This window comes from Cucurbita pepo, chromosome 8 (genome assembly GCF_057944985.1).
Source record: "Cucurbita pepo subsp. pepo isolate OVF chromosome 8, ASM5794498v1, whole genome shotgun sequence".
Taxonomy (NCBI): Eukaryota; Viridiplantae; Streptophyta; class Magnoliopsida; order Cucurbitales; family Cucurbitaceae; genus Cucurbita; species Cucurbita pepo.
The window spans coordinates 11,405,819-11,418,413 of NC_141805.1; the positions used below are offsets into that span (position 1 = coordinate 11,405,819).

Here is a 12,595-nt window from a genome sequence, read left to right on the forward strand (position 1 = left end):
ACACAGGATGATGTGTCAGCGAGGAGGCTGAATCCCGAAAGGGGTGAACACGAGGCGATGTGCCAGCAAGGACGCTGGACCTCGAAGGGGTGTAAATTGGGGGGTCCCACATCGATTGAAGAGAGAACAAGTGTCAGCGAGAACACTGGGCCCCAAAGGGAAGTGGATTGTGAGATTCCACATTGATTGGGGAGGACAACGAAACATTCTTTATAAGAGTGTAGAAACTTATCTCTAGTAAACACATTTTTAAAGTCTGGAGGGAAAGTCTGAAATGGAAGGCTCGAAAAGGACAATATCTGCTAGTAGTGAACTTGAACCGCTTCTCTCTATTTCTCTCTCTCTAAAAAGAATAGCTGAAAACTAGAAAAGAACAAACGCCTATATGTAAAAGCTCTCACTCATCTCTCTCTTCTCCTATAGGTTCAGATTCTTCCAGCCAAACCATTTCTCTCTCCCTCACATACACACATAAATCATTGTCAAAAGATGGAAGGCACAGATATATTCTGTGCATCCCAAGCTTCAACAGCCATATGCTCAAGCATGGAAATTGAGGAAGCCTCCTCGTCATCCTCCTCCTTCCCCTCCTCGCCCGCTATTCAGCTCGGTGGTCGTGCTCTCGACCGCCACAATCCCATCATCTGTGATGGAAGAAGAAACAGCACTGCCCCCAACAGTCTCTTAACGCCTCCTCGTGATTTTACTCGACCGCCTTTCAGTCCCCAACCTCACCATCAACTCACAAAGAGCAAGAAAACCTCTTCAAAAGGTAACAGAAGAACCAAGAACAAAATCCCATCAGTGAAACAAGAAAATGAAGAGAAAGAAGATTGTCATACTCTTCCATCTACTGATACTTTGAAAAAGAGCTCCTTCATTCCAACTGATATTGTTACAAGGAGCTTTGCTAAGCTGAACGATCTGATCGCTCCTCCTGCTCCACCACCAGCTGGCTCCTCCAGATACCTACTTGGAAGTGATTCACAATCAGAATTCTTCGACAGGTTACCGGAGACCGACCCTGTTTACGATATCGTCCCAGCTGATGATTACCAAGAACTCAAAACTGACGTAAACCAAGATGGGTCTACTTCAACAACTCAAGAAACATTGTCTCAGCAGCCCAAACCAACTCCTACCAAACAGGTTTGCCACATTGCTAACCTTTATAAAGAAGTAATATGACAGGAAAAAGAAAAGCATGAAACAATGTAACTGGTTTTAACATTCTAGAAGTTAATGGCTGTCTTTTTCTTAAACAGAGATGTTTGGTTTTGGTTTTGGTCGCAGGTTGTGGTCTTGATGGTGTCACTGCACTGTAAAGGCTGTGAAGGGAAAGTCAGGAAACATCTTTCAAAAATGGAAGGTATGCTAAAACTTCCCTAAAGAATACGCTTAATCTATCCATTCTTTTCAAATTTGTATTCTTTAAGAATACGCTCTTCTCTAAGATTTGATGTTTTTACGCTTGACCCGATCGACTAAGTATGAGACCGATTTCACTTCTAATTCTGCAAGCAGGAGTTACATCCTTCAACATAGACTCTGCAGCCAAGAAAGTGACAATAGAAGGAGATGTAACGCCAGTGGGAGTTTTGGCAAGTGTATCAAAGCTAAAGCACGCTAAGTTTTGGACTTCTCAACAGCCAACACCACCACCGCCCCCACTGACTACGCCACCACAGCCACCACCATCCACCGCGTTAACGGTGGCTTCAACATCAGCCACCACAGAAATGCCAGAAAACCAGCTTGGTTAATCCTATCTATTGTTTGAAAAAGTTGAGTTTACTGTACATCTACCAAAAAAGGTTGGGATTCTAGAGCATGCTGTTGAGAAGTTTCAAGTTCTAATTCTCTCTTTCCCTTGTTACTTTTGAAGTTTTGAGCTTTCAATAAGGAAAAGAGTGGCATCTCATAATCAAAACTATTGGGAAAGAGACCACTAAGTTATTCTTAAAGAAAGGGAATTCGATTCCCCATGGCCTTGGTGTAAATCCAATACAGGCATGCCTTTTCTATTCCCAAAGCCTTCATTATCTGATGAGGTTGGTCTTCTCCAAAAAAAAATATATTCCCCAGTATAATGTTATGGGAAGCTGTTGTTTAAACCTTTCATTGAATGGCTCTTGGTAAGGGTCATAGACTAACGGTAATGTTTAGCAATTACTGCTAAAATCACATTGTCATATGATCCTTAAAGTAAGATGCCATATAAGCTCAAAAGTTGAAAATTTTAACTCTAAACTTATCTAAACTATAAAAAAATGTTGAACTTAGCTAGGATTTAACATAGACATGGTTTTATGCATCCTTCTAAGTCTAAAAGATGCAGCATTTAATCATGAAACGGGTATTTGCATTCCGTTTTAAGGCTTTGGTATCTTATTTCAACAGAGAAATTATATGAAAGCTACACGATCTATGAACACATGTCAACTACCTCGTCTATGAGTTCGTCTACCAATAATCTCTCAATTTCCTTGCCTACTACATCAACATCATGCCCCAACACTAACCATTGAGTTGTCCTTCCCACCACTTTCTCTACAATGTCTTCATCTACTTTCTTCTCTTGCTTAGCTAAAAATTTACACAAAGTATTGTAGAGCCCTTCATTATTCTCGACTTGAATTGTTGGGGGCCTTACCCATGGATAAGGGTCGGTGAATTTTTGGTAAATATCCAAAATTCCTAAATTTATACGGTCAAAAAGTAGCTTTCTTTCTGACCTTGGTTGAGAAGACCAATTCATGTACTTCTTCTCAAGCTCCTCAAATGTAGAAGGATCTACGGGGCATTCAAGAGAATGCCACGTTGCAATAAGCATGTCGGGATTGGTATCTTTGAAAGCTGAGTTCTGTAAGACATCGGCTAGAAATGAAAGCTCCCAGCTATCTTCAGTTTTACATGCATATTTCTCCTCTGGAAACCCAATGGATTCTTCCCCTCCATCTTCGTCACCCGAGATGTGCTGGGTTTCTTCAGATTCAGTAAAAGCTTCTGTCTCTAACTTGAGTAACTTGAGTTGCATTCGAAGCCCTGTATTCATGAGAGAGAATGAATTAAAACTTTTCCAGCTTAAGAAAACCAAAGATAGCCAAACCAGAGATTCTAAAATCTCCAAAGGCCTGGCTAGTACTCATTTTCAGAACACTTGAGTGAGATCTTAGGCATTTCAGAACGTAGGATTCAGATGTGCAGCCAAGGCTTGATATCTGAATATATTATTCAGATATGTTGAGTCTACGATTGAAAGCAGAATGAAATCCAGGAATATATAAAATATGGCGGCTTTATACTCCTCACTTATCATATCATATCATATCCATCTCTGTCTTGTCTCTGTTGAATGAAGACTTGATCACTCCATTCAATAGTTTTATTCTTTCCTTTCCATCCTTTTAAAGTCCAGCTAAATTTGGAGAACTAAAACGAAAAGCAAACTATTCCACTACCTATAAAGATAATGATTTGGTCCAACATCTTAAACAGTTACAGATGACTACCACACAATTGACCTTCAGTAAGTTTAACAGCAATACCATGGACAAATTTGAAGCACAGTTCAATATGTTCATGTTTTGAATAAAATCATTCTTGAATAACAGGCAGCAAATTTCAATTACTTCAAAGTTAGGTTGATTTCATCTGCCAAATCAATTCAATAAATGCCAAAAGGAGAACATAATTTTATGTAATTACCATGGAGGTCAGCACTGAGACTCTCAAAGCAATCAGAACCAGGAGGTAGATCATCCGTAAAAGGAGGTTCCAGAACTGAAACTGGACTTGGCTGATCAGCCTCCTTAGAGCTTACGGGAGATTCTAATCCAGGAACAGATTTCAGATGGCACGAAGTATCCTCAGAAGCCTCAGGCGACAATTCCTGGATATGAAAAAATGTTTTAGCTGGGAAAAATTGTTGAGTGCGAGATTTTCATGGTCAAAATATCTTGAAATGTACAGTGAGAATATTTGAAGGCAAACCTTAGATATAAAAGAATCTTGGTCACCAAAGCAAGAATTATCTTCTACCACTGAATGAACAGACAATTCAGGTTGAAGTTCATCATTAGACAATACAATCACTTCATCGGATTTCACTCTCAAATCCATCCAATTTTCAAGAACTTGAGTCGGGTCTTTCACAGGAAGAAATGTTGATTCTTCAACAACCTGAAGATTTCTTTCGGCTGGATCATTGTCATTACAATCACTGTCTTGATTCTGACTAGTGCAAATCTCCAGTACAGGGCTATTACATTCCCCAAATGAACAGGTAGAACTGTGAGATTTCTTTCTCCTAGATCTGGAGCTTCTGCGGGATATACGTTCCCTTTGGCACGAACTCTCCCTAATTGCCTCCTTTCTTTGCCACTTGAGGGCCTCATTTGGTATCACAAGTTGATCCATGCTCAGAGAATCAGAATTTGTTTTAAAAATCTCAAAGGCAGATGATGAAGCGGGAAGAGATCTAGACCTATACAACTTTTCTACGCAGATGTCCTTCCAGCCATCCCTACTGCTTATGCCAAAAGGTTCAGTGCGTTGATCATTCAAAAGTTTACCACTGGATCCTCCACCATGCCTTGGTTCCATATACGCAGGAATTGTTTCTTTCTCAGGCATGGCAAGCATCTCAGCCAGTGTGCGACTCCTACTAACGGTACCCATGTTATGGTAGTCACAGGTTGTTTTCCACCTTTCTGACAATCTCTTCTTAGCCTCTGCACTCAGCGATGACTTTTTATAACGAAATGATGAAGACCGGCATTGACCATTTAAGTCAAACTTGTAACTGGAATTGCATTTTTCAGCATCTAAATCATTCCCAATGAAAGGACTTCCATACCTATCCTGTCTTGTTATTCCAAGAGATGAACTCATGGAATTAGAATCAAAATTCTCTCTCACTTGCCTAGTTTTCTTCTTGGAAATTTCTTTAGAATATCTAACCTCGTGACTTAGCCCTACATCATGATCATGAGTTCTCAAGGTTTCCACCCCCCTGTTCTCTGTCCTTTCAGAGTCTGATGGCTTCCTACAACCAGACTGAAAAACATGTGAGGACGGTATAACAATGCTGGCAGAATTCTGTGCCTCTCCAAGTTTTGGCTTCAAGACAACAATTCTTTTTGGGAAGACAGCCAATCTTTCATCATCTTCTAATTTAATTCTTGTACTCCGCACAGAATTTTTGGCAACATAATTACCATCAAAGGAGCTCATATGACCACTAAAATGTTTGCAAGGTTTTGTGCGCTTCTTTCGTGGATTTCTCCTCACTGACTGCCTACCATAGTTATAGCACCCATCATTCTCATCATCTGATGATTTCATAGCTACCGCATGAGAACAATTAGAGTGGGGAAGAACATCATTAATGTCAAGCAGATGCTTCATGAACAGAGAGTCTGGCTGCTGGAGATATTTCAGTAGAAGTTTCTTGTTTGAATCCAGCACTTCAAATGCATCATGAAATTCCTTGGAACCCTGTAGCTTCTCATCAGTTGCAAGACGTTTAGCATCCATGAACTTCTTATGAATAAATTCCATATCTGCTCGGGCAGGCTTCAGATTATCAGTTCTCGGTACTGAGAAACTGCTGCTTCCCTTCATTGAAGTTTCCTGTATCTCAAACACATCCTTAATTTTTTGCTGATGCCTTGAACTTCGTGCATACAGCTTATTATCGTCAGATGTAACACGCCTTTGAGATTTTTCAGGTGATATCGTCCTCTGCAAATAGTTTCCTTCTGTCTTCTTCTGTTGTTTACAATATGACTGCCGATGCGGCACTGGCATCCCATCCAGACCCATCAATTTGGCAACGGGACTAGGCGACCTCCTTCTGGATTCAGTTTCTCTAGACATTTCTTCTGCCAAAATATTACCAAGTTTCCAAACCTTGCCTAAAGGACTCCTAATTCAACTTAAGTGTGAACTATGATTTCTGAATTCATTTTACCAAACCATCAATACTGTTTCTATTTTTATACTACAGAGTAACCAAAAAAGAGGGAGAATCAACAGAAGAGATGATGACATTTACATAAGATAAGAAAAGATCTCGTAACTCAATTTGATGAAGAAAGTGGTATAAACCATATCACATAGCTCATCCAACATGTAATGCAGGCATGCAATCTGCTTCTGGTGAGATTTGAAGACCTGGCTCTTTCCTGGAAAATTTAGTAAGGATCTTCAGTTGGAATGCAGCAAGAGCAAAAAGGGGTGAAGGATCAAAGAAATTTGAAAAAGAAGACAATAAAAAAAACCCAAAGTTTGAAAAATAGAATTAGAGAAGATTTATCAGGGAATCTAGTATTGCTACTCACAGAATCCAATGTTTCAAAACATAGCAAAAAATATTCTTTTTAAATTTACAGGAAATATTTCAAAAAGAAGAACAAAGCATGAAGAGTTCACAAAAAGTAAAAATGAAATTCAATTTAAAGGTGAACTTGGCAAAGTACTTGGGGTGGCGATCACTTCTCCGAGCTACTTGTTTTCACGCGCCTCAATTATGCCAGAAAAATCATTACAGAAAGAAATGATTTTATAAAGAAATCCCTGAAAAAAAGTCAAAAAGCAAGTTCTTGAAAACTTGCTTTATCAAAGGTACATTCAAACCCAGGCAATAACATAACCTTTGAAGCTTCATATTGCAGACAAACTGCAACGGACATCAGTAAAAAAATTAAATATGTAGAAACAAAATTCTTTCTAATTACTCATTTTCTCCTCTTGCTAAAAGAAAAAGGAGCCAGCCAAAAATCAAATCCTTGGCTTTTCAAATCAAATTATCAAATCAACCAAAAAGCAGGCTAATGGGATCGCAACTTTCTCAGTTTCATTAGCATTATGCAGCAAAACAAAGGAAAAACCACACGTTCCAGCCGAGAAAATTGTAGCACAACGCAAGAAGAATCATTATATAACAAAAAAACTCGATCAACGATTTACCTCAGTACATCCAACATAAGTACAATAACAAACAAACAAACATACAAACAAACAAGTCCGTCTCTGTACTCTTTTCCTTTCCCGAAATTTCCTCAACAGCCAAACAGAAAACACCCCAAAGAAACAAGAAAAATAAAGAAAGAAACCTTCTCGAATAAGTCGCCCCTTCGTAACAACTGTTCAACCCGAGCTTGGACGAGTGATTCCCGTGAGCCTCTACCTATTTGACTGAAGCAAGTCGAAGCTTCTCCATTCAACGCATTAAAAGCAATTTCTAAACAAACAGCAAGTGAAGGACATTCTCAGTCTCAGATTCAAAATTCAGTAAACTTCGGAAATCTACAGATCGTGGGATTCGAGAGAAAACAGCCAATCTGGAATGTGCATAGGACAGGGAAACAGAACCTAACCGTAGCCAAATCGGAAACAAGAAATTCCACACCGGTGGATCGAGACGGCGGAGAGCGGCGGTGGAATCAATGAGAGAGAGAAAAAGGAGAGAGAGAAGAAGAAAAAAAAGGAAAGGGACTTGAACATTCAAATTGGCAAAAGATTGAGAAAGACGAGCGGGCAAGTGGCAGGAAAGAGAGAGAAATTTGGAGGGTAATTTTGTAAAATGACAGACAGGGTAGATTTGGTAATAAAATAGTTTAGAACAATTCTTTATATTTAAAACTTTGGTAGCATCAAACATCTTGACTTTTGTGTATTTATTTATTTTTAAAATGTTTACCTTTTTTTATTTTTTATTTTTTATTTTCTTTTCTTCAATCAATACTATAAGAAAAAATAATTAACAAAATTGAAAAAATAACTCATATTATCCTAATTATATATATATATATTTCCAATCTTGCCAATATTATAATTTTCCACAAAAAATAATTATTAAATTATAAATCTTAATATTTTTATGTTGTTTATTTCGATGTAATTAATAATAAATATAATTTAATCAAAATTTATCTACCTTTTACTTTTTACAAAATACCAAAACTACCCACTTCCAAAAGTCTAACTTACTTTCACATCTGAACAAAATATATGGTCAATTCTCAAAACCTTCCTTCACTCCTAAATCACTCCAACCAAATAAATGAATGAATAAAGCTATCATTAGCTGTTCGGGTCTCCATCCCTGTGAAATTACTCATTTATTTTTGCAAGGATTGAGGCGAGGACGGGAATGAAAATGGAAAATATTTTCCGTCCTCGACCTCATTTATCTAATAGGGAAAAAAATGTTCTCCACTCCCTCCTTCGTTCTCCATCTAAATGGGAAATCCCCTCTCCGTTACCTGTGAAGCCTGATTTCACGAGTAAAATGGACATCTCTAACTATTATAAAAGTATTATAGTAGACTTTTTTTTGGGTATACCAATACTCAAATGATTAATGAGAATATAAATGAAAATGAAAAAAAAGTATAGTATAATGCATGTCATGAAAGTACTTGGTACAAATATTTTATTGGGAAATAAAAAGGATGGGTAAGCATGCAGTGGTGCATGAAACATGGACAGAGTGATAGGACATATGACAACTGAAGCTTCTTTTGTTTCCTTCCAATTCATGCACTGCTCCTAGAGAGAGAGAGAGAGAACAGACAAGAACAGAGGGAAACAGGGCGCAAGAAAACAAGAAGTACCATATAAGAACAACAGCTTGAGTTTATTGGTCATTATCACTACAAATCTTACCATATCATACAATAATCAAATACATACTCATTCAACCATTTCATTATTTAATCCAGAAATATGCACTTTAACTAGTTAATCCACAATTTAGATTAGCAAACATTCCTCATTTTCGATCGAGAATATATACTTAAACTAGTTAATCCAACTTAGATTAGTAAAAATTTGTATTTCAATAAAACAAAACAAAATAATTTACGAACAAGAAAGGTAACGATATGTATTATGAACTAAAAGTTAAAAAAGTGGAAAGACCCACTTCAATTTTTTAAAAGAAAAAACGTTTACTGCATCCATTCTACTTTATAAGAGAACTTTGTACTAAATCATTGAAGATTTTTGTTCAAAAAAATAAAGAACAAAAGATCATTTCTCAGTGTTAACAATAATAAAATAAAATAAAATGTAATCTACAAGTAATCTCACTTATTTAGTTTTTTTTTTTGTTTATGAAAAGTTTATTTGATTCTAATAATTTCTCATCTTATAAAACGTTTGAATTCTTAATCAAACTTCAACCAAATAAGTTTTCGAAAACGAGTTATTTAAAACTTGATTTAAGATGGGTAAGAAAAGTAAATATGGAAACAAGAGATTCGCTTCATCTTCTGAAATCAAAACTCTAAAGGTTATAAACTAAAAACTAAATGGTACCTGAAATGATGATAGTTACAGGTAAAAAGATCATGATGGACATGTCCTTATTAAGCAATCAAGAGGCACATGAAACCAAGAAGATGTATAGACCAACCTTTGTGTCGTATCTTGTGGGGAGTTCTTGGTCTCCAAGCCTCCACTTGTTCTTTACCCTCTGCAATTGCATGGCCCAGATGAATTAATGCGACGTGACAGAGAAATGAAACTCAAATTCATTTTTAAACCCAAAAAATACAGACACAATTACATCATGAGAATCTACATCTACCTAAGACTGTATCTCACTTCAGAATGTAAAAGTAAAATGAAAAAGAAGCAAAGTCCTTTGAAGGGAGAAAATGAAGCAGAGCATTAAAAAGGCCAGGTGTTACGGGCTATGTCGTGCATGGAAGAGACATACAGCCACAAAAGTTGAAAGCAAGGGGTGACCTAAAACATTTAAAAAGCATGCCATGGTGCTCCACTTCAATTTTCAAATGGAAGGACACTATTTAATAAAGTTAGGCATAATAATAGACGCAAATCAAGACTACTTTAATCAACAATAATAATCTGGTATTATTCATGACTAGTTTAAGAGTTCTAAATTCTATGTGCGAGGTAGAACGCACTCTAAAAAGATAAACCAGAAGAAAAACATATAAATATCTCTTTCAAATCTTTAATACCTTGGTAAAGAGTATATAAGAAGAAAAACATACAAATATCTCTTTCAAATCTTTAATACCTTGGTAAAGAGTATATGTCTCAATCATATAATCAAGTTAGATAATTCAAAGCCAATCTCAAGGAACAGTGCAAGTTTCGTAGGGTCTTTCTGTCTAGGTGCAAGTAGCCTACATCTTCACATACATGGTCTTTCTGTCGAGGTTCAAATAGTACATGTCAATTTCACTGAGCTCCTTTCTGAGACAGTGCCCAGATCGTTATACCTTGCATGCGGGTCAGAACTTACCCGATAAGGAATTTCGCTACCTTAAGACCGTTATAGTTAGGGCCACCGTTCACCGAGACTTTGATCATTGGCTCCCTTGTCATTAGGTCACCAAGTTTCTTGACCTTCCGACACTGTACCATCTTCACCATTTTATAAACAAGATCTAGAGACTCAAGAGAAAGGAGAAAAGCAATGTACAATCTTCACCAGTCACCCTATTAGAAGGAGATAGGGTGCTAAAGTAAATTCAAATGTTCACTACTTAAGATTTAGGAGAAAAATTCAAAGTTCCTGTTTCTCCCTTGAGAGAAAGAGAGAGGGAAAGAAAGAAAGCAACCAAATGTTGCTTTTGAACAAGCCAGAAAATGCTCTAACTCAGTCCAAAACAGGGGGGTTTTGTCAGCCAAATTGTAGGAAATAATTTTGCTTCTGGTTTCCTTCTCTCTACCGAAAAGGATCAAACCTGCAACATATGGAATACCCCAAGACTTTTATCTCAGTTCCCCACAAAGCCAACAAGCTACAAAAGGTTTAGGACAAATTGTAGGAAGTAATTCACATAATGGCATGATTCAAAGTTAAAAAAATTTGTCCAAAAATCCATGATGAACAATAGAAGTTCACCAACCAAAGAGTACTTTGATTAGACACATGCAATTCAATGCACCAAGCCCCAGCAATGAAAAAAATAGGATCCATAACATGGGAATAACAAAACATATTTACCTCATCCCTTAATTTCAACCAAATATGACAAAAAGTGGAGCTAGATTGCAACTAAGCAACAAAACCATCATTGTAGAACCAGAAAGCTCTGAAGATATGAAAAAAGACAGTCAGTGATTTGAAGTCGATGCATCCCTCTCAATTTGTTGTACGAAATGCTTGGTTGAAAACGTGTTTTCATCAAAATATTCTTTATAGGGATGGTTCTTCGGAACAAGCCTTCGAAATATCTCAAATTGTTTCTCAGCCTCATCATTCTTCTTAAGCAGAGTATAAAGAATTCCCTGACACAAATATGGCCTAAAATCCCTCGGCTCCTCCCTCTCTAGTTCCTGGTAATCTTTCAGTGCTTCGGAGTAACTACCCTCCATGACTTTAATCTGAGCTATCAAGAGCTTAAAGTCCCTTTCCTCCGATTTCCCTTTAAGTTTCTTGCAATGTTCTAATGCCCTTTCAACCCTATTCAGAATCGCCTTCAATGAATCAGTATCTGATGTCTCCGTCAACATTACAAGCCCATGATAGGCCTCAGCCTGAAAAGGATCCTTCGATAAAATCCTTTCAAATTCCTTTCTCGCCAATTCAGAATCGCCAATATGAATATAAACGTTGGCCTTCAATACTAGCCATTCTAAGTCATCGGGCTCAAGTTCAATTAAACGGTCTAAAATTTTAATCGCTTCAGGAAACTTGCGAGCCTTAACTCTTACCTCCATGAGCAATCCAAGAGCTTCAACATCATTGGGATTGTGTACCAGTTGTTCTTCAAGTGCCCTCTCTTTATCTTCTTCACCATCCGTTGATTCCTTCACAGATTCCACCGTAGGCGGAGGAATTGGGGCTGCAATAGCAGGTTTGCCGCAAAACCGCATAAAAAACAAGGCGGCGGCAAAAGTGACGCAGGTGGTTTTGAGGATCGACGAGGAAATGGGGTCTAGAATTTGGGGGAGTGAAGGCCCACGCCGTCGTGGAGCTTGACAAAACGAGTCGAACGATAGCGACGGTGATCGCTTCAAGGCTCTAACAGATGACGATTTGTACGACGACGACGACGACGACGGTACCGGCAGTGGGGTTCTGATGCTAAGATAAGAAATTGGTTTTGAAATCCAGGGGACACCGTTGACGAGAAGGTGAAGGGACTGGTGGCAGTGCTGCAGCTTACCAAGAGAATCCATGGCGTCGGGAGAAGAGAAACGGGATGTTACAGGGGAAATCCAAAACCCTGATCACGTTACCAAGGGAGAAACCGAAGAACTTCGACGATGAGTGTACAGAAATCTGCGTATGTACACCTTCTACGACGTCGTTTAACTGAGAAGGCAAAATGCGCCATCATTTTTGGCGCTATTTTCAAAATATATACTTAGCTTCACAAAATTCTATTTTGAGCTTTAATAATTTATTTTACTTCCAAATTTTAAAATATTTTCCATTCCAAAATCTTATATTTTATGTAATAATTGCTTTTGATGTTTATTATCAAATTTCATATCAGTTTTTACAAAAACCTTATGTAACCATCAAAGAGACCAAATTGTAATGAGAATTTCAATTTAATTATTATTTTTTTTTATAATAAAGAACATTTCAAAACTTCTA

General features: G+C 37.6%; 3 protein-coding genes across 7 annotated transcripts; 1 reads left to right on the top strand and 2 right to left on the bottom strand.

Moving 5' to 3' along the window:
- The first annotated feature begins 390 nt into the window (after nt 1–390).
- LOC111800396 (protein SODIUM POTASSIUM ROOT DEFECTIVE 2) lies at nt 391–2,121 on the top strand. Of its 2 annotated transcripts, XM_087126432.1 has the most exons (4): nt 391–1,149; nt 1,294–1,369; nt 1,525–1,784; nt 1,845–2,121. In XM_087126432.1, exons 1-3 carry the CDS (start codon nt 490–492, stop codon nt 1,761–1,763), a joined length of 975 nt encoding a protein of 324 aa, XP_086982558.1. In that variant the 5' UTR covers nt 391–489; the 3' UTR covers nt 1,764–1,784; nt 1,845–2,121. The 2 variants fall into 2 exon arrangements, with proteins under 2 accessions (XP_086982558.1, XP_023539840.1); XM_023684072.2 differs by having other exon boundaries at nt 392–1,149; nt 1,525–1,864.
- A 219-nt stretch (nt 2,122–2,340) lies between these two features.
- LOC147791553 (uncharacterized) lies at nt 2,341–7,606 on the bottom strand. 2 transcript variants are annotated; one of them, XM_023684061.2, is made up of 5 exons: nt 7,383–7,606; nt 7,119–7,246; nt 3,994–6,188; nt 3,709–3,892; nt 2,341–3,045 (listed from the first exon to the last, which is right to left on the bottom strand). In XM_023684061.2, the coding sequence occupies exons 3-5, from the start codon at nt 5,878–5,880 to the stop codon at nt 2,426–2,428; spliced, it is 2,691 nt and encodes an 896-aa protein (XP_023539829.1). In that variant the 5' UTR covers nt 5,881–6,188; nt 7,119–7,246; nt 7,383–7,606; the 3' UTR covers nt 2,341–2,425. The 2 variants fall into 2 exon arrangements, with proteins under 2 accessions (XP_023539829.1, XP_023539830.1); XM_023684062.2 differs by adding an exon at nt 6,483–6,579 and having other exon boundaries at nt 7,119–7,606.
- A 775-nt stretch (nt 7,607–8,381) lies between these two features.
- On the bottom strand, nt 8,382–12,432 carry LOC111800395 (protein SLOW GREEN 1, chloroplastic). Of its 3 annotated transcripts, none has more exons than XM_023684071.2 (3): nt 10,994–12,432; nt 9,425–9,484; nt 8,382–8,556 (listed from the first exon to the last, which is right to left on the bottom strand). In XM_023684071.2, the coding sequence occupies exon 1, from the start codon at nt 12,169–12,171 to the stop codon at nt 11,104–11,106; it is 1,068 nt and encodes a 355-aa protein (XP_023539839.1). In that variant the 5' UTR covers nt 12,172–12,432; the 3' UTR covers nt 8,382–8,556; nt 9,425–9,484; nt 10,994–11,103. The 3 variants fall into 3 exon arrangements, with proteins under 3 accessions (XP_023539839.1, XP_023539838.1, XP_023539835.1); XM_023684070.2 differs by having other exon boundaries at nt 9,425–10,730; XM_023684067.2 differs by having other exon boundaries at nt 9,425–12,432.
- Nucleotides 12,433–12,595: the final 163 nt, after the last annotated feature.

What these genes read in the sequence shown, in the direction of transcription:
- LOC111800395 (XM_023684071.2), bottom strand. Translation starts at nt 12,171, where the DNA reads ATGGATTCTCTTGGTAAGCTGCAGCACTGCCACCAGTCCCTTCACCTT.
- LOC147791553 (XM_023684061.2), bottom strand. Translation starts at nt 5,880, where the DNA reads ATGTCTAGAGAAACTGAATCCAGAAGGAGGTCGCCTAGTCCCGTTGCC. An exon ending in AAGATTCTTTTATATCTAAG is followed by an intron (nt 3,893 to 3,993) that starts GTTTGCCTTCAA and finishes TTTCATATCCAG; the next exon opens with GAATTGTCGCCTGAGGCTTC. An exon ending in TCTCAGTGCTGACCTCCATG is followed by an intron (nt 3,046 to 3,708) that starts GTAATTACATAA and finishes TCATGAATACAG; the next exon opens with GGCTTCGAATGCAACTCAAG.
- LOC111800396 (XM_087126432.1), top strand. Translation starts at nt 490, where the DNA reads ATGGAAGGCACAGATATATTCTGTGCATCCCAAGCTTCAACAGCCATA. An exon ending in AACCAACTCCTACCAAACAG is followed by an intron (nt 1,150 to 1,293) that starts GTTTGCCACATT and finishes TTTTGGTCGCAG; the next exon opens with GTTGTGGTCTTGATGGTGTC. An exon ending in ACATCTTTCAAAAATGGAAG is followed by an intron (nt 1,370 to 1,524) that starts GTATGCTAAAAC and finishes TTCTGCAAGCAG; the next exon opens with GAGTTACATCCTTCAACATA.